Source organism: Gobio gobio, assembly GCF_949357685.1.
Source record: "Gobio gobio genome assembly, chromosome: 17".
NCBI classification, from domain to species: domain Eukaryota; kingdom Metazoa; phylum Chordata; class Actinopteri; order Cypriniformes; family Gobionidae; genus Gobio; species Gobio gobio.
Genome location: NC_137110.1, coordinates 41,012,839 through 41,037,569, shown reverse-complemented (window position 1 = coordinate 41,037,569; position 24,731 = coordinate 41,012,839). Strand labels below are relative to the sequence as shown.

Sequence of the window (24,731 nt, the reverse complement as noted above, 5' to 3'; positions counted from 1 at the left end):
CAGTACTTCTATAATATACTATTGCCTAGTTTCACAGATGGGGCTTAAGCTAGTCTCAGACTAAAATACATGTTTGAGCGGTTTTAACTGAAAGCAACTTGTACTGACAGATTTTAAAATATGTTCAAAATATGCCATTGTTTTGTCTCAAGATGCATACCAGTAATGTTTTTTCTAAGGCACATTTATAAAAGTTACTTAAATGTCCTAAATTTAAATAAAACCTAGTTCTGGCTTAATCTAAGCCTTGTATGTGAAACCAGGCCTATATTTACACTACAAATATCCACCAGATTATCATTATAATTAGCTAATAATTATTAGCAGAGCTTGACATTAACTTTTTTGCTCACCAGTACTGGTGGCTAGTGGTTTCCTAAAGTAGCATTTTTAATAACCACAATATTGACACTGATACCATGGGGGAAAACTGTCATATACTGCAGATATTTTTAATATCTCATTATTTGGTATTAGGTATATTAGGCTGCTGTCACTTTAAGACCTGACGCATGGATCCATTATACTGTTACACGTTTACTGTTACAGAATCTTCATTTTTGGTCATTTTAGGTTTCAACTAACCATTTAAAACATAACTGACTGTATGTTTACCTGGATACTTGCCAAGACAGGCATTTTTCCATTATTGTGTGGGTATTTTAGCCTAACGTCGTCATACTGTCTTAGCCTGAGTCTGATACTGCTCCATTGGGCTATGATTTTTGGCATTTCAACCAAACCAGGAAAGAAAATGCCTCTGCACTCAATTGGATAGACCTACAACCAATCAGATAAACGGAGTAAGTGATGTATGTTGAGCGACGCATAGTTGTCAACAGAACTGCACGCACACTGGAAGAAGTAGAAGAAGAAGATGAGTGTAAACGATCTTTGCCGGTGTTGTAAAAGGAATTTAAGGATTCACGGAGTACTTACCAACACGATCATCATTTTTGAGAGAAATAGTAAAGGTGAATGCATATACAAACATGTTCTCCGTTTAGGATTAGAACTCGACAAGACCTAAGCACTCTATGGTGACGTGGATGTTTACGTTACTGTTGATCCTCTGTCTATCATCGTATAAAGCCCGCCCTGACAATTTGATTGGTCCAAAAAGCTCTGGTTCGAGCATAGTTGCTCCACAACAGATCAAGTCCAGACCGAATTTTACTGTTTAACTTTGACTGTTTAAGCGCAATAAGCAGAAAAAAAGAACTAAAATTCTAGTACTAGCTTTATGGGTGTGAGCACAAAATCTGTGGGAATGAGTAAAATTCTGCGCAATATGTGTAATCCCACCCTGAAATTCAAGCTCTGTAACACCAACAATATTCATCCAGAGCAAATTAAACGAGTGAGGGGAGGCGGGTTTGTGTGTCAACTCGGAAAATGAGTGTTGGAAGTGTTTCAGATATTTCAGTATCCATATGTATCAAAAAAATAGATGTTTTCGACAACACTATATAGCACTTATAGCCTTTTTTAAAAGACTACAATTGACAAATGTGCGTATATATTCCACCCACATTTGGCAGGTGTTAATGTCAAGCCCTGATTATTATAATAATAAATGTCTGATATAGTAGGGAACATAATATTTTACTATAAATTCTTGAAGTTGCGTCTCCAATCTCATAATTTGTTAGGTCAGAAAGGAACAATCTTTAATAGGCTAGTCAATCCTGATACATGATTTTATGCAGAAAACCACTGATTATTGAAAACTGAATATTTGTAGAAATATCAGCGTTACATTTTTGTTCTTATAGGGTCATGACCTTGAGCACAAGGCTAAATTACCTGTAAAAACATGAACACTGTTAGTTTTTTAACAGACACAGTTATAATAACAATGATAGTTGTTGTTATGTATATTATTATTATTATCATGAGACACTTAACATGTCTCATGTTTTAAATGTTACCATGTGGGGGCACTACCAAGCTTTGTTTACATATTTATTGGTTGGCTGTTGACTATGACGCAATAAAATGTGTTTTTAAAATGTATATTAGCTACAATCATACCAATAAACAATATGCAAATCTACAACATAAAGATGGTATTTTTATTTTAAAACACTGAGGTGTAAAACACATATATTTTATGAATGAGGCAGGAATGGATTTCATAATATTGCCCCCACTCATAACTACTAACATCTGCTCCCCTTGGATCTTAGATCTACTAGTGGACCGGCAAATAGACAACACAGCTTCACAGAGGATGCCTACGCTGCTTCCTGTTCCATGATTCACATTAGATAAACACACATTGGGTTCTTTGTCTCTCCCAGCACCCCTCATCAACCCCTCTCTATCTGCAAGGAGGGAGGGGGGTGTGGGGGGAACCAGTTGCTAGGCAGGCAGCATAACGGTTGCCTAGGGAACTGTAGCAGACGCAGCTGTGAGTGAATGGGGGAGAATGCAGAGGGGGAGGGAAAGGCAAGTTCAAGGCCAACACCCCCAATCTGCGTAGTGTCCGTCAGCACCGCAACAGATGAAGAGGGGAGCGCATAGGCTGGCGGCATAGGCCTAAAACTGGCATGTCTCCTACCGCGACCCTCTTGATCCTAACACTTCACTAGGATGTTCTAGCGTGGATTAAGACAGAGCAAGAGGTCACATGTTATAAAGATTGTTGCAGCTGGCTTTAAAATATTGGTGCTACTGCTAAAAATACACATACACAGAGGCAAGAAAAAGTATGTGAACCACTTGCAGAATCTGTGAAAATGAATAATATAAACAAAATAAGAGATTTTTTATTTAGCGCTGTCCTGAATAAGATATTTTACATAAAATGTTTACATATAGTTGAATTTATTAAAATAACCCTGTTCAAAAGTTTATGAACCATTACTTCTCTGTGTGATTAAAACTGTGTGTCGTTCCCTGGATGACCCACGGCTGTTTTTGTGTTTTGTGATGGTTGTTCATGAGTCCCTTGTTTGTCTTGAGCAGTAAAACTGCCCAATGTTCTACAGAAAAATCCTCCAGGTCCTGCTCATTCTTCAGTTTTCCAGCATCTTTTGCATATTTGAACCCTCTCCAGCAGGGACTGTATGGTTTTGAGATCCATCTTTTCACACTGAGGACAATTGAGGGACTCAAACACAACTATTAAAAAAAAGGTTTAAACATTCACTGATGCTCCAGAAGGAAACGCAAAGCATTAAGAGCCGGGGGGTGAAAACTTTTGGAGCAGGATGAACATGTTTCTTATTTTGTTTAAATATAATTTTTTTCATTTAGTACTGCCCTTCGGAAGCAACAGAAGATACCGGTACTTGCATGTTTCCCAGAAGACAAAGTGAGTACAATTTACCTTGATCTTCAAATTCTTTTCAAGCTCTTAATGCGTCGTGTTTCCTTCTGGAGCATCAATGAATGTTTCAACCTTTTTTTAGTAGTTGTGTTTGAGTCCCTCAATTGTCCTCAGTGTGAAAAGATGGATCTCAAAACCATACAGTCCCTGCTGGAGAGGGTTCAAATATGCAAAAGATGCTGGAAAACTGAAGAATGAGCAGGACCTGGAGGATTTTTCTGAAGAACATTGGGCAGTTTAACTGCTCAAGACAAACAAGAGACTCATGAACAACCATCACAAAACACAAAAACAGCCGTGGGTCATCCAGGGAACGACACACAGTATTGAGAATTAATGGTTCATAAACTTTTGAACGGGGTAATTTTAATAAATTCAGCTATTTTTTTTTGTCTTGTGGACTATATTTAAACATTTTTATGCAAAATATCTTAATCAGGACAGCACTAAATAAAAAATAACATGCATTTTGTATGATCTCTTTTATTTAGTTAAAATTCACATTTTCTGCAAGGGGTTCACATACTTTTTCTTGCCACTGTAGTTGAGTTGATTTTGAAACGTTCTGAAGGTTCACATACACATTTGCAGAGAAAATAATTGTATTACCATACTTGAATTTGAATGTAAATTAATTTTCTTTGAAAAAACTTTCTCACAAAAGGACCTGAGTCAGGTGCATTTACATGTTTGAGGCGATTACTTTCACCCAAAAATAAAATTCTGTCATCATTTACTCACTGTAAAGTGGTTCCAATCCTGTTTGAATTTCTTTCTGAACACAAAAGATATGTTAAAAAATATGGATTACCGAACAGTTGATAGGCCCCATTGACTTCCATAGTATATATATTTGTTCATACTATGGATGTCAATGGGGTTCATCAACTGTTTAGTTACCGACATTCTTCAAAATATATTCTTCTTTTGTGTTCAGCAGAAAAAAAGACCACTTGAGGGTGAGTAAATTAATTACCGAATTTTAATTTTTGGGCAAACTATCCCTTTAAGCGGGTATCTAAGGATTCAAACTGAGTAAACGGTTGGAATACCCTAAACTTGATCTCTGAGAGATGACGTTAAACATTTGTTTATGTATAATTAGAATCTTCTGAGAATTGTACTGTAGCCTGTATCATTGTTCAGGTCAAGGAACTTAAAACAGGAAGAACCTACTAATTCATGTTGTGTAATATGTGACTTGGGGGGGAAAATTACACAGACAAGCACACATATCCATATGTCTGTAAATGCATACAAGAATAGAATGTTAAGAATGTAACTTGAACTGGCCTCCCTGTTCTGAGACTGTATCTGTGGCCTGTATCATGTTTTGAAATAGGCAGTCTATACCTTCTTAAACAAGCTGTCCTGCCAGCAATAAATTGTATTTTTGGACAACTGGAAATCAAAAGGCAGAACTAAAACCAAATAACACTTAATTTAGTCCGCAGGGTAAAAACGTGTTTATTCTAGGCTCATTTATTTATAAATGCATGTATATAATCTTATATGTTTTATTGGGTGTTTTTAACTACTATTTATTCAAATGTAGGTTACACTGGCTTTATTTCAATGGTCCACTTTAGACATTCTACTAACTATTAAGTAACTTTGCAACTACATGTCAACTAACTCTCATTAGAGTATTAGTAGCAGACTGCTATAGACTGTTAGGGTTCGGGTAGGTAGAATAAGCTGACATGTAGTCACAAAGTTACTTATAGTTAGAAGAATGTTAGATCATCAAAATATTTTTATTGTGACAAGTATTGTTATACTGCACTTACATTTACTGCTAATTTGCAGCCCAGCGTGTGTAAATATACACTACATTTACACAAATATACGTCCTCTAGATTATCTTTTTAATTGGCTAATATTTAATTATAAGATCGATAATAACAATGAATGTCTGATATAGCCTATTAGAGAACATAATCTTTTAAAATATGAAGTTTTGTCTCTATAGTCTAATACTTTGTTAGGTCAGTATAGGGAACAATCTTTAATAGTCAATCCATGATTTTATTCAGTAAACCACAGATTGTAGAAAACACACAAAAAGTTATAGAAATATCAGTATTACATTTTTTCCCAATAAACCCCTTGTAGGGTCATGACCTTGAGCACAAGGCTAGTATGGCAGAAGACCGCAGAAGACAGACAGACAGACAGACAGACAGACAGACAGACAGACAGACAGACAGACAGACAGACAGACAGATAGATAGATAGATAGATAGATAGATAGATAGATACAATGTTTCTTTGGTTAGCATTAAGTTTGTAATAAAACGAGACATTTCTTTGAGCAGTGTCTTTAATGTAACCGTGAATATTTACGCAACATTAGCTAGCAGTCTCGTAACCTCCTTCTTTGAGAGAAGCTGTTGAATACACAGCGGCGTGTTGAAGCAACTACACACTGCCGTATATGTGGTCGGTCACGGTGTATGAGGTGAATGTCGTTACAAGGAACCGGAGAAGAGCTTTTTTGACCAACTCCGTCCCCGTTCTCTTCGGTCATTTCGGCAGGAGCGGAAGCTTGTGTATCGTCATGATGAACAAAAACGTGACTAGGCACCCAAAGCTCCGTGTTATGCAACCGCTGACCTACTAACACACATTCGAGGACGACAAGAGGAGAGAGTGTGTGTACGTGTGTGTAAGAGAGGAAAATTGGAGCAAAGCCTCCGACATAACACAAGGACGAAGAGGGAGGGAGAGATAGACGGCGAATAGCAGCACATTCAGGGAGTCACATTATTCGACACAAAGCCGGTGAGTGGATCACGACCCACGCGGGACGGTTTCAGCCCAGACTGAAGTTGTAAAAGGACGAAAGACCAGAATCGGGACGAGAAACGGCATATATGCGCGGACGTGCGATTTATTGAAGAATAAAACAGGATTCTTCCGTTTACCTAAACGAATGCGCCATTTCACATAGGTGAGTTCAACTGCACCCTGTTTATCATATAGCCTAATATTTCATAATATGTGCTGTGTGTATTGTGTTTTGCTGAGCTTGTAGCAGACTGAACAGTTGTAGGCTAGGCTCTTACCTTGCAACGTGGTCAGGGCATGTTATTGTTCACATGGAAACAGACTCCGGGTCTGCATAGCTCTCAAATGCTTCGCTGACTGAGAATTGTATTGGTTTTCAATGACTGTCTATTTATTGTTTATGTTTGCCTATTGTATAATGTGAGGTAGCAACAGATTATCTCGCATTTTGCTTTGCATATACATATTCACATTCAATGTCAAGGCGAGACGGTCGTGGCGTGGGGGAGGTGGTGATCATTACGAAATCCAAAAGCATGAGTGGCTGTGGGTCAGTTAATGTCTGTGCATTGCGGTGGCATCATTCCCGTGCTTTTCATTAAGTAAGTTGCAAGTCAGCGTTTCTATCAAAGCATATTGTTGTAAAATAACGCGTGGCGGCTTGCATCTCCCGATAATGCGATACCACGCGAAGGGTTGCGCGGTGTTCAGTGGCGAGCAGAGAAAGACCCTCTTCGGATGCGCGAGATGTTCAAAAATCGTGTCACCATAGTGAATTCAATTCTCGTAATGCGAGTGCGTATCTCATGGTTTATTGTGCAATGTGAAGCGACGTCAAACTTTTGGTTGGGAAAGAGAGAGGCAGGTTTAGTTACAAGCAGACTGAAGTGCAAAATGTTTAATCATTTATTTGTCTTTTATTTTGTACAATTTATTTGTATATTATTTTGTACAGTTGTACAAAATTGTGATGCAATCCTCATTGCATGTTTAGCTTCTAAAAAAAAAAAAATCACCTACTCCCAAACTAAGTAGACACTATGCCCCTTTACAATTCCACCACTCCCCATTCAGCAATGCCAGGAATCTGAAACTGCATCATATTGCTCCCAAATTTCTTACAATTACGGAGCATCAGTCTTAAAACCAAATAAGAACATTCAAAAGATGTGCATTACAGGTGGTGGGTTTATTTCTCCACAGGATAAACTAGTCAGAAGGGTAGCTATACTAGTCTCTTGACAACTTTCATAGACAGCTATTGTGATTTCAGCATTAACCCCTGCAATTATGAGTCTAGCCAAAACACTCTCTCACAGTCATACTGGCCTACTTGGCTTTTACGTTGGAAGGAAGACTAGAGGCGTAACAGTTCTGCTTGCATGTGACAGGGCGAACACATGCAGGGAGGCTTCCAGCTGTAAACACTATACATGTGGGACGGTTCATAACTGTGTGTTCAGTTGGACCTCAAGCTCTTTTTCCCTTAAATGTAGACTCTTAATACTTGGAAGAGGAAAAGTAAACAAGCTAAGGGAACCAATAACACAAATGTGCATGTGGTCAAAATATTGTTAGGACGGTTATGTAATGTCTCCCCCCTTTTTCTCTGATCACCATTACTATCCTAAGCCACTTATCTACCATAAAATAAAGGTTCACAGACACTATATTTATAGTAACTTGGGTGTCTGAGCTCAGCATGTCCTAAAAGGATCCTCAATTGTGATAATCTGGCATCGAGCCACAACCTGCAGTCTGAACTGCACAATACTGCATGCTCTGATTCCCGGCTGATGAGTGATATTACAAAAGCTGAACCGCATCGGACAATCCTTGTGGTGTAAGAGCAGAATCTCTAATCTTCCTCCTTTTCTCAATGTGTTTCGGGAAAATGCTAGTGTATTTGATGCGTATTAGTGCATGACTGGCGTGAATCATAGCCAGCTAGCTTTAATCTAATATTCTGATGCTGACGTATTTGCTCTTTTTTCGTACCTCTGCAGTGCTGGTAGATTCCTCTCATCCCCCATTTGGAATCCTTAACTCCTCCCTCACCCAAGCACACTATTTTTGGTAGGCACTATAATTCCTCCCCACTTGCTCTGACGCACTCTCTCACAGACACACAGCCGCGGACGCACACACCGTTGCCGCCCCACTGACCTATTTTACAGCATAGCGTTGGACCCAGTGCGCGCACGCACCGTGTTTACGGAGCAGCCGATTTCTAGGTCAGTGGGACACACACGCGCAACGTCCACCGCCCTCCCCGTGCTCTCATTTACGTTCCTATGGAAAAATGTTCATGCATGGACCATACTTTGCGCTTTCATGTTGTCTAGAAGGATGCTTAGTCCCCACAATGCTGTGTGCCTAACCACAATGGACAAAGTAGCCCACAAATTTAAAAATACAAAGTAATACTCACTCGTGTGGTTGAAGATAAGGGAAATTCAATCATGCTTAAACAAAACAGGCATAGGCAAAGTTCTATGTTTGCTTTTGAGAACAATGGGCTGTTTGTGTTGGACTTTTTTGTTCCTCTTCCTCTTTTTACCGTTGAACTATGAGAATGCCGGGTGTTGAGGTTGTGTTTTAGCGATGGTGCAATAGCTGTGTGTGATTATGTAACATGTACTCACGATGAGCTAACAAATCAAGGGCAAAGTCGTAATAGTTTAAGCACAGTAACAAAAAGACATCATTCTCTACTGCAGAATAAAGCACAAATCTTGAAAAAAAACACAGGATCATAAAAAAAAAAAAATCACAAAGTCATTTAAAAAGAGATTGTACTTTTTAATAAATGAAAATGTCCTTAGTTACATTGTCAATAAATGATGTTTGGATCACAAATAAATAATGCAAAGAGAATGAGGGTTATTCCGGATATTCCACACCTTTGGTTCCCTGCAGTCCTGGCAGTCAGTCAGGTGTCTCTGATTATATGACAGTGCAGTATCTTACACAATAAGTGTCCTACTGCAGCGCGGGGCATTATCTCCTACTCGCTTGTGCTACACTACTCTACTGACCTACATTTCTCTAGAGCTCATAGGACAGAGGAAAAGCAGAACATTTCAGTTGCTGCCAAGATTGGAAATGGAACACTGGGTTGTTTCCGAATTACTACAAGAGAATAAATTTTGCTAATGTATCATTTGACATTCGTCCATGAAATTTATCATCAAAGCTGCAACTTTTGGATAGAAATTGAAAGGAATTAAAGTTAAACACATTCTAATTTAAGGGATTGAAATTATTTCTAAACTACGTACACACAACTACAATATGCCATAAAGTAGAATACAAATAGAATTCAAAACAATATACTATTCATAATAACTAATCTTACTCCTTTAATTCTTGTTACCTTTAACTCTATGATGTGGTTGCTTTTGTTCATTCTTGTGGACACATTTCAGTAAACACATCCTGTTTCTTTGTTTTTACAGATCTGTTCAACAGAGACTGGGATAAACCATTGAGCTGAGACGGATCTAATCAAAGATCAACATCTTTCGGGGGTGCTTGGAAAAAAAAGTTTTCCCAAAAGAAATCCCAGCCTATACTACCACGTCACCCATCAAGCACAAGGAGCTTTGCCAAGTCAACAAATTTACATTGTCTAAAATCTGAGAGAACTGAAAGCAAGCTAAACAAAAAAAAGAAGGCAATCCCTTTTCTGGGACTAAAAAAAACTTGGAACACACTTATCCAATGACGGTTGTTTTCGTTGCCTTCCATCTTTTTCTTATCTTTTTGACCAATCTGGACACTTGAAAGGTTTGAAGACTGGACCGAGTAGGAGGAAAAGAGCATCAATTAGAAATAGGTACGTTTCCTCTTTGGAGGAAAAAACAGAACCTCATAAGTCATTGCACATACTGGCAATTAAGTGTGTTTTTGAAGTTTTAATCAGAAACACATACTCTCTTCAGTATTCAAACATAAATTTTCAATGTCCACTGCGTGCCAGTTATACAAACTGGCCTCAATAGGACCGCAATGGAAAGCCTAAATCTTCCTACCCAAAATAACAGTGCCAGCTTGGACACATTAGAAACGTACTCAAACTACAGTGAGAGTTTACCATCACCTCGAATCGCCAGTCCTACTCGTCAAGGCCGACTAATTAAACCAAAACCCAACGCCTCCTGTCGACGGAAGCGGGAGTTCATCTCGGATGAGAAAAAAGATGCATCCTACTGGGAAAAACGCCGCAAGAATAACGAGGCTGCAAAGAGGTCAAGGGAGAAACGCCGGCTCAATGATATGGTGCTGGAGAACAGGGTAATAGCACTGAATGAGGAAAATGTGCGGCTGAAGACAGAACTCCTGCAGTTGAAATTGAGATTTGGACTCATAAGCTCTGCCTCTTACATGGAAAAGACCCAACAGATCAGCAATGGTACTGAGGCAGTGACTAATGGAGCTAATGGTACAGGAGCAACTTCCGGAAATCCATATTACTCAAGCAGTGGATACTCTAGTGCTTCTCAGGTCATGATGAACTCTGATTCCTCGGAGGCTGAGCAGCCGACCAGGAGTGAACGCCACACAGCGTTATCCAAGTACTCCCCCCGTGGATCAATCTCCGACATGTCTGATGGATCTTCACGGGACAGTCCCGAACCTATAAACTTTGACATCAAACATGAGAGCTCTGGAATGGACATTAACAGGCTTGAGGCAAGTGTTCTTAATGGCATGTTCAATGGCCATCAAAGTCTCGGACGATTGGAGACTCACCAACCTCTAGAAATGGATCAGCAAGAAGGCGTCAACAACCCGGCCCCTCCATCTGCCACGCCCCAAAGAAGTGTCATCCTCTTTCGTTCTGGAAGCAGCTCCTATCCTATTGAGAGCCAAAGGGTTGAGGACATGGAGCAGCAGGTGGCATCCCAAACACAACAGAATGGGCAAATCACCCATTTTACTCAAACAGGGTGCGGTCTACAACTAAGACCTGATGGTTTAGAGACTCTTTCAGAGGTGGCACAGCAGCTGGCCAGGAGGTCTTTGGATTCACCAAGCTATGAATTCACTAACGGCAAGGCAGATTCCGGGGAGAGCAGGCGGTTTGTCATACAGCAACAAGACCTGAGTGGACAATGCAGAAGTCAGGTTCAAGACAGCACCTCAAATTCGTTTGCCCCAGATTTGCTCAGTGAGGCCGGAAAAGCCCTTGTATGCCAGCGGTCCAATCCCTACCTCGGCAATCTGAACGAGGAGCCACCAGAGCTAACGTATGAAGGCTGCCCAAGAGCAGATGGCTTCTACCAAGAGCACTCCTCCTCAGGCAAGGACACCTCCTCTAGTGACGGAGACCCACGCAGCTCCGATAAAGAAGCCTCCACCGATGATGAATCTCCCTCATCCTCTTCCTCTGATACCGGTGGATTTCACGCCATCCACCAGTCAGCATCCTCCCCCACCATGGTCATCAGTGATTCTTACCAGTATGGAGACAACCAAGGTGAAATGAAAGGCACTGCTCTGCCACACAAGCTAAGGCTTAAGTATAGAGCACTATCTAATGGTGGCTCCCAAGACTTTCCGGTTACAACAGCTGCTACGTCACTTGATTCCGCTCTGCCTCAGCACCCGTACCTGGCGCTAGCTCAGGTTCACCAGCAGCAAGGCAGCAGCTCTGGAAGCAAGGATGGGGAGAGTGAGACAGCAGATGAACTTTGCACACAACAGTTTCCTTCCAGAGAGAAGCAAGAGGGATGGAAGGAAAGCGGGAAGAGGAGCTCAGGAGGACGAGGTAGCAGAAACAAGAAACGTGACTGAAACTGGCACATCACATCCTTTAATGGAGTTGAGACAGGACTTGATAAATGTCTTCGTTACCATCCTATAGAAAGAAAAACGAAAACGGTACCAATTGCATGAAAGTCAACTGCTTATACATTACAACAACAAGAAGAAAGTAACTTGTGTTCGAGGTCTGTTTTCTTATCAAGAGCGATTCTGTGACTTTTAATGCAGCTCTGGTCTCTCTCTCTTTCATAAGCACTTAACTATAACTTTAAAAAGTTACAAAGAGGAAATTGAGCTCTTTCTAATGACCTTTTTCCTCTTTCAAAACAAACCTACAAAACTCTGTATAGCAACCGTTGACTCCACCTTTGAATATTTACATATCTTTGCCATGTTTCGTAGCTTAGCTAAATGGATGGGTAGTTCCTGAACACCACAATTCATGGAGTAAAAGACAAGTCCTTGTCTCCCTAATGATTTCAGAAGAAAGAACCTCAACAGCTTTATGCCTGTCTCTCTCCTCCTCTGCCTTTGGACTTTATTGAAGCACTTGGATTATTATAATACTGTGACATGACTAAACATATCATATTTCAGTATATTTTATGAAAAACATGTCAATCTTTAAGAGTAGAAAAGTGGGAGAAAGACTACGAACACTGTCTACTTCTTACTGTTTGAATTCCTGTATAGTCTGTTCCTAATGTTCATGTTTGATGCTTCCATTATATTTTCTAAGTCATCGTATTTATGTCTCTGTATCATTTGAGAGATACCAGAATGTTCTCTTTGTAGTGTTTCGGTCATTCATAGGTCAACGCTAACCAGTGAAAATCACCTTTTGTCCAGTACATTGCTATACTGTATCAATGTAAAGGAGCCTGATGGAATGACCCTCTCCAAAGGTCACTGTGACCAGTCCTTTTTTTAAAAAAAAGAAAAGAAAAAGAAAGTGGCAATCTACCTGACATTTAGCCAAATTAGAGGAAAAGCCCTTTCAGAAATGTCAAGGTGGTCTCTTCCAAGTTAATATGCGGACTGTACAAAGTGTAAAATATATCATTGCCATCTCAAGATGGCCATGTCCTCTGTGGTCAGGTTTCAGAGACGCCTCACATGCTACCTCATGAGAAGAAACGGTTGAGGTTACTCAGAACTGAAGAGTTTCTCCTTTGGTGCGTGTAGCTCATTGCATCATCATGCCCATTAAATGTTGCATATACAAGTCAACACACAGTAAAATGCTGCAGCACACAACTAAGTGTTACCTAGACACAAATTCAGTCCTACTAGTTGTCTTTGTAGAAATGACCACAGCTGAAAGCTGCTTCTGCACTGAATTTTTTTCATCAGATTTTATACAATCTGTGTTTATTGTTCCCAAACAGGTGCCTGGCACTGGCCATTATGTAAAAAGTGTACAGACAAATTCTCTTTTGAGTATTTTAAGTTTGTATCAAGTTTATTTTGGCATTCTATAATAATAATTATTAATATTGTATTTTTATTTTATTTTATATTCCAATGCTATTATTCTTTTTGGGTTGATATTTCTTGTGTCTGTTGTCTGTTCACCTCAATGTGATACAGTATGTATTTTCATGTCCTGTTAATCTATTTCACCTCTGTACCCTGGTGTATTGTGTGGTATTTACTGAAGTTTTAAGAAAAACTAAAAAAAAGATGTTTGTTAAAAGAGGTGGGCGTACCTGTCAAGGTGCTCAGAATGACACTAAAGGAGTGGAAAGAAAAATAAAACATGTTGTATGTTGAATTTAAGTCGTCTAATGTTGTTTATACTACCCCAGAAGTCTTAATGCCCCATAATAAAGTGTTACCATAAACAGTCCCAACACACGCACCTCCACGAGATTTAAAATCAGGCCAAAAGTAGAGCAGATAGACTTCATGCTTCCAACTTTTCCTCTCCCCTTCTAGTAAGTTAAACTAATTGAAATGAGAGCTTTGCAAATGCATAGGGACACTTTGTACTCCTGCAGGGCGCAAGAGTCATCCAATATGATGTAACACTGGCCAAGTCGCAGCACTTATGTCACAGCCCAAAGAAACACACTCACGCACTGAATAGAAGGATTCTTCATTTTCTCTCCTCCAAACATGCATCGATGAATTACCAACGTCATAAACAAAAGTCAACTGCAAATTATACAACATTTAAAACAATGTGAGATAATTGTAAAGGATTGTGATGTAGCCGGTCACACTGTTCACAGGTCATGAAAATATACTCAACGTACAGGCACTAATTCAAAGAAAAAAATAGACCAGAGCAGAAAACAAGTTATGTAACTGTCCTGGTATCAATTGACATTATAAAAAGAAATGCTTGGAGTGCAGGTCATAATCCAATCTTTTCTACCTACCGCCTCAAGAAATTACATCTCGTCTTTCTCACTATTTCTCCACCAGATCATTTCTGATACACATTTTTTTAAGCGTTAATGATTACCTGTCATTTATTCACTAATTTATTGCTCCTGGTAGACTGCCAGTTTGTTATATCACTTACCCTTTCTGGCGTTAAGTAATATGCATGCCTGGTACTTACACAACCTGCCATACAACCTTCATCTGTTATGCGTGTTCTACCATTTTCCAACTACAACTACAGAGCTATAATTCAAAACAGACATAATCTGTTGACAATACATTCTTTAAAAGGTGTCTAATTCTTTTTTTGTGTCGTTGATGATGTCACATGAATAAACAAGCACCGAACTGTGCCGCACTACCGGTTGCTACGGTAGCGAGAGCCAACGCAAGAACAAAAGCAAGGTGACTTTTAGCAAGAGCTGCAGTGCTTTGTTCTCTTCGCGGATCTTTTTCACTCTTTTTTCCCCTCTTTCCCCCTTTCCCCTTGTTTTTTGACTTGTTTGGAGTATGCGCAACCTTACGAAAGCAGGTCAGTGGAAAAGTAGGTCAGTGTGAAGGGGAGGAGAGGGATGAGAGAAGGGGAATTCAGAGAGTGAGGGTTGGGGAGGAGAGAGGGTGGAGGTGCAGACGTCATTCAGCCTGCAGAGAGCTTAAAGGGAGTAAGCAGAAAGCTGCATTGTGATCTCATTAATAACTGAACATTACACAGATCTGAGTGACCAAACACCATTCAAATTCAATACTAAACAGCAAAAACACACATTATACTGCTGTAGTGTAGTTGAGAAATATCAGAATTATTTAATGCTTTGTAGCAGTGCATAATGTCATTTAATGATTCTCCCTATCTAAAGAAAACACAACCTACTTGCATAATATCAGATGATATTTCAAGCAAATACAGACATTTTTAAAAAATGTCTCATAAATTGCTCAAAATTCACTGGAGGCATTACTTTTTTTATGTTGTTTATATACACTATACTGCCAAAAGTTTTGGGATGCCTGCCTTTACATGCACATGAACTTTAATGACATCCCATTCTTAATCCATGGGTTTAATATGGAGTTGGCCCACCCTTTGCAGCTATAACAGCTTCAACTCTTCTGGGAAGGCTTTCCATAAGGTTTAGGTTAATTTTTGACCTAGAAGCGCATATTTGTGAGGTCAGGCATTGATGTTGGGCGAGAAGGCCTGGCTCGCAGTCTCCGCTCTAATTCATCCCAAGGGTGTTATATCGGGTTGAGGTCAGGACTGTTTTGGTATGCTGAAGCATAAAGAGTTCCTTTCACTGGAACTAAGAAGCCAAACCCAACCCCTGAAAAACAACCCCACACCATAACCCCCCATCCACCAAATTTTACACGTGGCACAATGCAGTCAGGCAAGTAAAGTTCTCCTGACAACTGCCAAACCCAGACTCGTCTATCGGATTGCCAGACAGAGAAGCGTGAATCGTCACTCCAGAGAACACATCTCCACTGCTCTAGAGTCCAGTGGCGGCGTGCTTTACACCACTGCATCCCATGCTTTGCATTGCACTTGGTTATGTAAGGCTTGAATGCAGCTGCTCCCAATTGCTTCTACTTTGTTATAATACCACTAACAGTTGACCGTGGAATATTTAGTAGTGAGGAAATTTCACGAATGGACTTATTGCATGCACAGGTGGCAACCTATCACGATACCACGCTTTAATTCACAGAGCTCCTGACAGCGACCCATCTAAGGATGCTGATTTTTCAAAAAGTTTATCATATTAATTAGCATTACGTGTCCGACGTTGTAGAGAGCGATACATAAAATGCAATACCGTTCTGATACATCAACGTGTATACTTCACTCTTTCACTTCTTCTGAATCAATTACCGGTTCAAACATATATGGCTGAATTAAACCAGTATGTCCACTTGCCATTGTGCAGTGATTACTACAGTAAAGTTGAGCGAGTGGATCTCTGAGTGAGTGGAGGTTTGGCTAATTTGCATATTCATGGATCCACGTATACTAACTGAAGCAACGGTGTAGAGTTACATTCAAACTATTTAAAGGCGTGAATACATTTGTTTCACAGGAAAAAAACTTTTAAATATGTAATTTTGGTGACCAAGGATGAGTGTTAAGGGATAAAATTATTGACTACAGGGGGACTTTAAGAAATCAATGAAGAGCAAGGCAAATGGCAGAATAGATCTGCTACACTGCTGTTTTTATTACAGAGCAAGTATGGGACTTGCTACTGCCAAAACATACACGACATGCTGCTGTGAGCAAGCAAGACATGCTGCTGCTGTACAATATAGCGTAAATTAATTACCCATAGATCTATACAGGTGGAGCTGGGGACGGAGGAGGGTTTCTTAAAGCATGTTCCAAAAGCTACAGCAAATGCTGACCAGTATTTGAAGGTTGAGCATGCAAGCTCATTGGCTACTGATACAGCAGGAGCCAATCAGCTGTGCCCTATAGAGAATTATTTGATTGCAAGCAGATTGCGTTAAGGACTTATTAGCCTGCGCCATCTAGATTTTCATTACAGAACTTTGTATATTTCACAATTATCGTGATAATTGCTAATATCAACATTTTTATTGTTATGATTTTTTGGCAATATTGGCCAGCCCTAGATTCATTAAAAAAACTTGTCTTAGTATTTGGTTTAGCCATGAACTCCAGAGGTTTGTGCAAAACCTGATGATCCATGTTATCTGAGAACAGGAAAGGAAACGAGAAATGTAGATCTTTTGTACAAAGGTTTACACAGTCACACATATGACCTAGTGACCTAATAATAATGCATAATACAAAACATTTCTTCAAAAAAAAAAATACTAAAATGTTTTGTTTACTTCAATTTTGAATCCCAGATTTTCCATCTGCTCTCAGACGTTCAGAGCCCACTGCATGTATAAAGGAATGAAAGAGCAGAGGCAGAACAAGTAGGAACATGAGAATAAAAAGGAAAGCAGAGAAAGGAAGAAGGAAGAGTAAAAAGAGGAGAGGAAGAACAAGGAGGAAAAGGAGGCAGAGAGAGGAATGGAGTGGGAAGAGAAGATGTTTTGTCTCCGAACATCTGCAGGAGCGCTGGGATTCCAGAGCACAACATAACTCTGGTTACGTAACTGAGTTGCCTAAGATGTAGGTCAAAAAAATAGAGAGCACAAACAAGGGAAGAAGTGTCTGAGCGTGTATGTGTGTCATGTGGAACAGTATTATAGCATAATGATGTGCGTGCTTATAAGCGGGTGTATATCATTAATAACGGTAGTACATGATGTGTATTAATGAGGGTATGTGTGAGTGTATAATAAGAGCTGGTAAGAGTTTAAAAGAGGCAGTGTGATTCACCCAGGCAGATCACTGAAAGGCCAGCAGAATGTAGGTCAGCCAGCCCTGCCCACACCCCATTCCCTCAGTCCTAAACTGTATGACCCTCTAAATTTTGTTCTCTCTTATTCGCTCTCAGGTCAATGAACATTCACGCACTACCTTTATGCTCTCTTTAACTCTCCTTTACTTTAAAAAAATAAAAAAATAGTTTTAAATGTTACTAGTGAATTTAGGCATCACAATATTATATAAAAAGTTATACTAATTTTGATTTTGCTAAAGATACACTACCATTCAAAAGTTTTGGCTCAGTATGATTTTGGGGGAAGAAATTAATACTTTTATTCAAGCAAGGAGACATTAAATTGATCAAAAATGACATTCATAATGTTACAAAAGATTCATATTTTAAATAAATGCTGTTCTTTTGAACTTTCTATTCATCAAAGATTCCTGAAGAAAATAACCAACCTGTATCAAAGTTTCCACAAAAACATTAAGCAAAACGACTACAATGTTTTCAATATTGATAATAATAAATGTGTCTTGAGCTGCAAATCATCATATTAGAATTTGTGAAGGATCATGTGACACCGAAGACTGGAGTAATGATGCTGAAACCATCACAGGAATAAAATTACATTTTAAAATACCGTATATTAAACAGTTATTTCACAATATTATTACTGTATTTTTGATCAACAGGGTTTGTAGACATCATACACATTTCAACCAATACATTTTTTGAAGCAAATATTCATGACCTAACGTTTCATGAAACATCTGTGTTTACATGTAAAATGCTCAACGCGGCAAGACGAAATCTGACAGAATGCGGCAGTCGGATGGATCATATATATATATTTTTTTTTTTTTTTTTTTTTTTATGTTTTTAACAAATTTTCATGACTGTTCCTAAAATTTTAGGTTTTGGGTTTATTTATTTTTCCAAACCTTTTCCAGGCCTGGAAATTGCCATTTTAAAATTCCAGGACTTTTCCAAGTTTTTCATGACCGTATAATAAATGCAGTCTTGGGCATTTGAAACTATGTTCATCATTCAAATCATTCCAATCTCAAACTTTTGAATAGTAGTGTATAATTAATAGTGTTATGAAATTACCTTTAGTTTAAATGATGGAAAAGCTGATATATATCTGGGGAAATTAACAATGAACTTGATACTTGAACTTAATATTCACTATATCGACCATAGTAAAATATTAAAACATCTGAAATGTCAGTTAACCAATATGCAGTGTTGGGAAGGTTACTTTGGAAATGTAATGGGTTACAGATTACATGCATGGTATTGTGAGTCTTTTTTGTTGTTGTTATTTCACCTAAATATTGTTTAGACTCAATGACCAATCATTGTGTTGTTAAAAAGCTCTATTTTGCAAGTTGTTTCAGGTTAACATTCCTCACAGGAGATGCAGGTTCGACATTGAAACCTTTGATGTCGAAAGTATTTAAATAGTTGGCAAACATATTTTGCACTGAACTGTTATATTTGTGTAGCCTAGAAATCTAGACGCACCCTAGCGGCAGAACATTTATTTTGCCGCGAGTGTAGTCTAGCAACTTTCGGTAGACCTGAGAGCTGGAAAAACCAAACTCTGGTCAGGCCAATCATAGCGTGTGTAGAGTCGGTGGGCGGGCTTAACATAATGACGGCACGTCACAGCAGAGTTGCGGAGGTTCTGCATGCTACTCGTAAACAAAGAAGCTGACGAACAGCGGTCTTTTGAATCGGCTTTTGGCGACTCTGGAAGACTTGGAGTTTAGCTTTTCTTTGAGAAAAGAACGGCACTGAAGTCATTCTTGAGAAAAGAAGATATGTTCGAAGTTTTGCCTAACGGATACGGCAAAAGTCTATCAACTAACCTTAGCTCGGCTTCACCTTCTTCTTCGCTCTGGTTGGTTGTGGCGCTCAAGGCGCTATCCAATTGCGTGCAGAGGGAATTTGAAAGATAACCGTTTATCCCGCCTCTCGGATTGAGCTCTGTCAATGGTGAGCTTCCAGACCCAACATCTTGATGTGGGTCTAGCTTGTCAGGCTTATATTTGTGCCCTTTTCTGATATTTGCATAAATGATTTTTACATTTCCAGCACTGAAATACATTTTTATCACTCGCCATGGTGGCAAGTAGCAACTCTCAGACAGGTTGTAGCCTAAAGCTTTCAGCTGCGATGTGGATTGATGTAATTGGCAGACGTAGAGCACTGCACAAGAGAGCCAATAAAAGCATCAGAAAAGCATCGCTTTACAAACTGCCTTTAAATGGCAGGAGACACCGTGAACATCAAAAACAGGCAAAGCAACAAATGAGTATTATTCGACATCTCCTAGCTTTTTACAGAAAATATTCAAATGTAACCCCTTTGTAATCGTTAACATTTTTATAACTGTAATTTAACTACACATTTTTTCTCAGTAACTGTAACCGAATACAGTAAGATTTAATTTGCAATTAAATTACTCCATTACATGTATAGTTACTCCCCAACAGTGCCGATATGGTACATCCCAAGATACCTCATATTACTCTTTTTATATTATCAACCAACAACCAATAAACAACCCAAAGCCGCATAGCAACATGCTAAAAACCACTCTGAACACCTTAGCAATGGCATAATCACTAATAACAGCGTGGCAGTTTGAGCACCACTCACATTTTCCACAATCTAGTTCATCTTCCTCTTTTTGTCTTTTTATCATTTTGGTTGATTGTTCTCACTCGCTCGACTCTCTATCAATCTCCCTCCTCCGCTGCACCTGTGGCACAATCACCAATTTACATGCCAAATTCTTCTCATTATCCTCTCTTTTGTAATCAGTTACTTTAATCAAACGCATATCATCTCAAACAAAGAGTGAAATGATATTGACGGATACCCTATTGAGAAAAGTTCCACTCATAGTGACACATCACATCACCCACTTTGTTCAGCTCCAGATTACATGCAATAGTGAGTTAAAGGGGCTGAAGGGTTTACTGGTTGCCTTGAAATTAAGAACATAACTCTGTTTTGATGGAGGAATTTTGATCATGTGACCGGCAGAGACATAGACGTGCATAAAAAGACATTCCACAAATGATTCTGGAATATATAAAAGCCTAGAAACCTATATTGTTCTGATGTTGCTTCATAAATTCAGATTGGCCCAAAATTTGGATGCTCAAGCCTATTTAAATTGATCAACATTTTCACATTTCAAGAAAAAAAAAAGAAGAGTTTTGTTTAAAGTTTTTATATACCGGTTATCAAAACAATTTATACATTTTCTGTTTGTTAAACATTCATGGAATATCCCGACCCAATATCACTGGAAAACGTAACTTTTTTATAAAGGTGTATAAAAAAGGATGTTTGGGAAAAAAGCACGAAGGTCCTCCCCTGACCCCTAAACCTAACCGCTACTCTGGGCATAAGCAGATCATCCGAAAATGTATAAATTAGACTGTATGAATTGTCGAAATGTAAAGTAGTTATGAACTAGCATGAGATTGTGTTGAATATCCAGGGCCCAGTTGTTCAAAAAGTTTAATCAGAATTATCTAGACTTAGAAATCCCATGTTTTGCTATCCAGGTTCAGGTAATCAATCTTACATTGGTGCCGTTTTTTTTTCTCAAAGCAAAATAGGATTGGTTCCACACTTTTTCAAATGACCAAATCTGGATTACTAGTGCTCCGAATGGGGTTACATTTCACAAAGTAGGCTGCTAGCTATGAAGAAAACAACATAACCAAACACCATTTTCAATTAATTTCCTTTAAACAAACAGATCCCTAAAGAGGCACTAAAGGGATGGGGGGAAAAAATGAAATGGGAGAAAATTTGTATTTTAATGCTTTTGCAATAGTTTTGCATTCCACTAAGAAACTTTGCACTCATTTGCAAAGAACTCAAAAGTTTTGACAGTGAATGCAAAGTTTCTAAAGCGAACGCAAAACATTAACGAGAGAACGCAAAAGCATCTGATCTCAGAAAAAAACTTTTGTTTGCAGACGCCACTGACTTTGATATTTTGTTATCCACACATGAAATGTGTACTTAAGTGTCTAAACACGGATTCGTCTCAAAATTAACTTTGTCTCAGATGTTTCTCGAAATAAAAAGAAAGGAATTATTGACGGATAATTTGACAATTTTACAATAAACTGATAGTTTGCAACCAAAAGTGAAATTAATTCAAATGTCTACATTTAAATAAATAAATAAGAATATGAATGTAAATGTTTTTACAAACATATTTACAAATATGTGTAATACTTGTTGAGATCTCAAACAAAACTCTGAAGTTTATCTACATTGATTTTATATTTTATTTTATTAAAGTCAAAAATATTCCAAAACCCAGCAAGTTACAATTAACAGATGTCGTTTTAAGAGTTAGATCAGGTAGAAATAACTCCTAAAGGGAACAACTAGACATTTTCACTAAAATCCCTAGTTTTGAAGTATGGTTCTTATCTGAAAAGGGTTGTTTTCAGCACTATACAAAAACATATTGGTATGTTTAACCTTGTCTTATTGAAATTAAGTGTAAATGGTTGTAAATGCACACACCCAACCTCGACAAACTGCAGATGGATAAGTGCCCAATGCCATTTGAGCGAATACATAATCAGCACCAATAAAAGCTCCAGCCTCAATAACAGCTCTTTATTATGTCATGCACAACGTCACATCATTCCATTATATGAGCAGGGCTAAGATTATAGCCATAAAAGAAAGGATAAAACAACGTCTCAGCCCTGAAATAATTAAAGAGGCTGGAATTGTATACAAGGAGTGAGATTGAGGCTACACTTTGAAAAAGTCAAAGAAAGTGGGGCAGAAATGCATGAGATTTCTGCTCATCCATTAAAAGTGAAGGATGAATTAGGCCACTAGAGCAATGAGTCAGCCTATGTTATGCAATGCTAGCGCTCAGGGTATTGCCACACTCTGTGTGAAGGAAAGAAGGGGTATGGAGAAAGAGAGAGAGAGGTTGTTTTGCATGCACGCATCTGCGTATGTGAGAACATGAGTGACATATGTTGTGGGTAAAATGCGCGTGGATGGAACAGCTGCCTTCAGTGTGAGGCTGAGGACCATAAGGTTTGTAGGCAGATTGTGTTACTTTGCATATGATTGTTTAAATGTGTCGAAATATGTTTCAACTGCTCTAATGAAAGCAGCACTTCATTAAAAAGGCATTATTCTGCAATCATAAATCAATACATCCAGAATGTGTGAAGTATTGTGCGCTCACAGTTTGTTTCTGCATCAATATTCCACTTCATATTAATAGAGCACTTGAGCTTTATGAAGTCAAGACCACTGTCCTCTTGACTTATCGCTCTGTGATCGCAATTATTTCATGGGATTGAAACCTTCTCCTCACAGATGGACAACAGTTGTTCACATACAACTCATTCTAAGAGGAGTTCCAAAATGATACATTTTTATTCTGGATGTTTATTTCTTTATGTTCATGTTCATGTCCCCCGTTTTTATATTTAGACCAACCTTGTCATCATCTAAGTCATCCCCTTAAAGTTATTAAAACTGCTAATATTTAAATAACACTGTTAAATAATCTTGAGTAAGTGTCAAAATTAATCTCCATTTCCATATCAACATTATAATGTTGTGATACGTAGCTTAAACGGTCTCTTTCTGTTTAATTTTTAATATTAACTCAAATTTATTTATTACATTTATTGTAAGATTTTATAAAATATTACATTAAAAAAATCTATATTTCAAATAATATATAGGCCTATATAAAAAAAAGATATATATTATAATGTGTGTGCGTGTGTGTGTGTGTATATATACATATACACCGATCAGGCATAACATTATGACCAGGTGAAGTTAATAACACTGATTATCATTTTGACAAGGGTCAAATTGTCATGGCTAGACGTCTGGGTCAGAGCATCTCCAAAACTGCAGCTCTCGTGGGGTGTTCCTGGTCTGCAGTGGGCAGTATCTATCAAAAGTGGTCCAAAAGGAAGGAACAGTGGTGAACTGGTGACAGGCCAAGGCTCATTGATGCACGTGGGGAGCGAAGGCTGGCCTGTGTGGTCCGATCAAACAGACAAGCTACTGTAGCTCAACTTGCTTAAGAAGTTAATGCTGGTTCTGATAGAAAGGTGTCAGAATACACATTGCATTACAGTTTGTTGCGTATGGGGCTGCATAGCCGCAGACCAGTCAGGGTGCACATGTTGACCCCTATCCACTGCCGAAAGCGCCAACAATGGGCACGTGAGAATCAGAACTGGACCATGGAGCAATGAAAGAAGGTGGCTTAGTCTGATGAATCACGTTTTTTTTTTTTACATCACGTGGATGACCGGGTGCGTCACTTACCTGGAGAACACATTGCACCAGGATGCACTATGGGTAGAAGGCAAGCCGGCGGAGGGAGTGTGATGCTTTGGCCAATGTTCTGCTGGGAAACCTTGGGTCCTGCCATCCATGTGCCATATGCAATTTCAGTATTCCCTGGTGGCTGTGGTCTCTTTCAGCAGGATAATGTGCCCTGCCACAAAGCAAAAATGGTTCAGGAATGGTTTGAGGAGCACAACAATGAGTTTGAGGTGTTGACTTGACCTCCAAATTCCCTAATCTCAATCCAATCGAGCATCTGTGGAATGTGCAGAGTCTGATCCATGGAGGCCCCACCTCGTAACTTACAGGACTTAAAGGATCTGCTGCTAACATTTTGGTTCCAGATACCACAGCACTCCTTCAGGGGTCTAGTGGAGTCCATGCCTCGACGGGTCAGGGCTGTTTTGGCAGCAAAACAGGGACCAACACAATATTAGGAAGGTGGTCATAATGTTATGCCTGATGTGTGTGTGTGTGTGTGTGTGTGTGTGTGTGTGTGTGTGTGTGGGTGTGTGTGTGTGTATACACACATTGAGAACTTAACCCGCAACCTTCTGACTCTCTAACCATTAGTCTACACAATCTGCTCTCTTACAAAATTTGTCAAAAAAGAAAAAACAGCTATAATGCAGAACACACACAGTAATGAAGGAGTGACACCTTAACACATCTACGACGGAGAACAAATGAAAACACATGCATATAACAGCATG

General features: G+C 38.9%; 1 protein-coding gene across 1 annotated transcript; it reads left to right on the top strand.

The window, feature by feature from the left end:
- Window positions 1-5,754: 5,754 nt before the first annotated feature.
- nfil3-5 (nuclear factor, interleukin 3 regulated, member 5) lies at window positions 5,755-12,822 on the top strand. Its single transcript, XM_079841410.1, has 2 exons — window positions 5,755-6,287; window positions 9,583-12,822. The coding sequence occupies exon 2, from the start codon at window positions 10,136-10,138 to the stop codon at window positions 11,921-11,923; it is 1,788 nt and encodes a 595-aa protein (XP_079697536.1). The 5' UTR covers window positions 5,755-6,287; window positions 9,583-10,135; the 3' UTR covers window positions 11,924-12,822.
- Window positions 12,823-24,731: the final 11,909 nt, after the last annotated feature.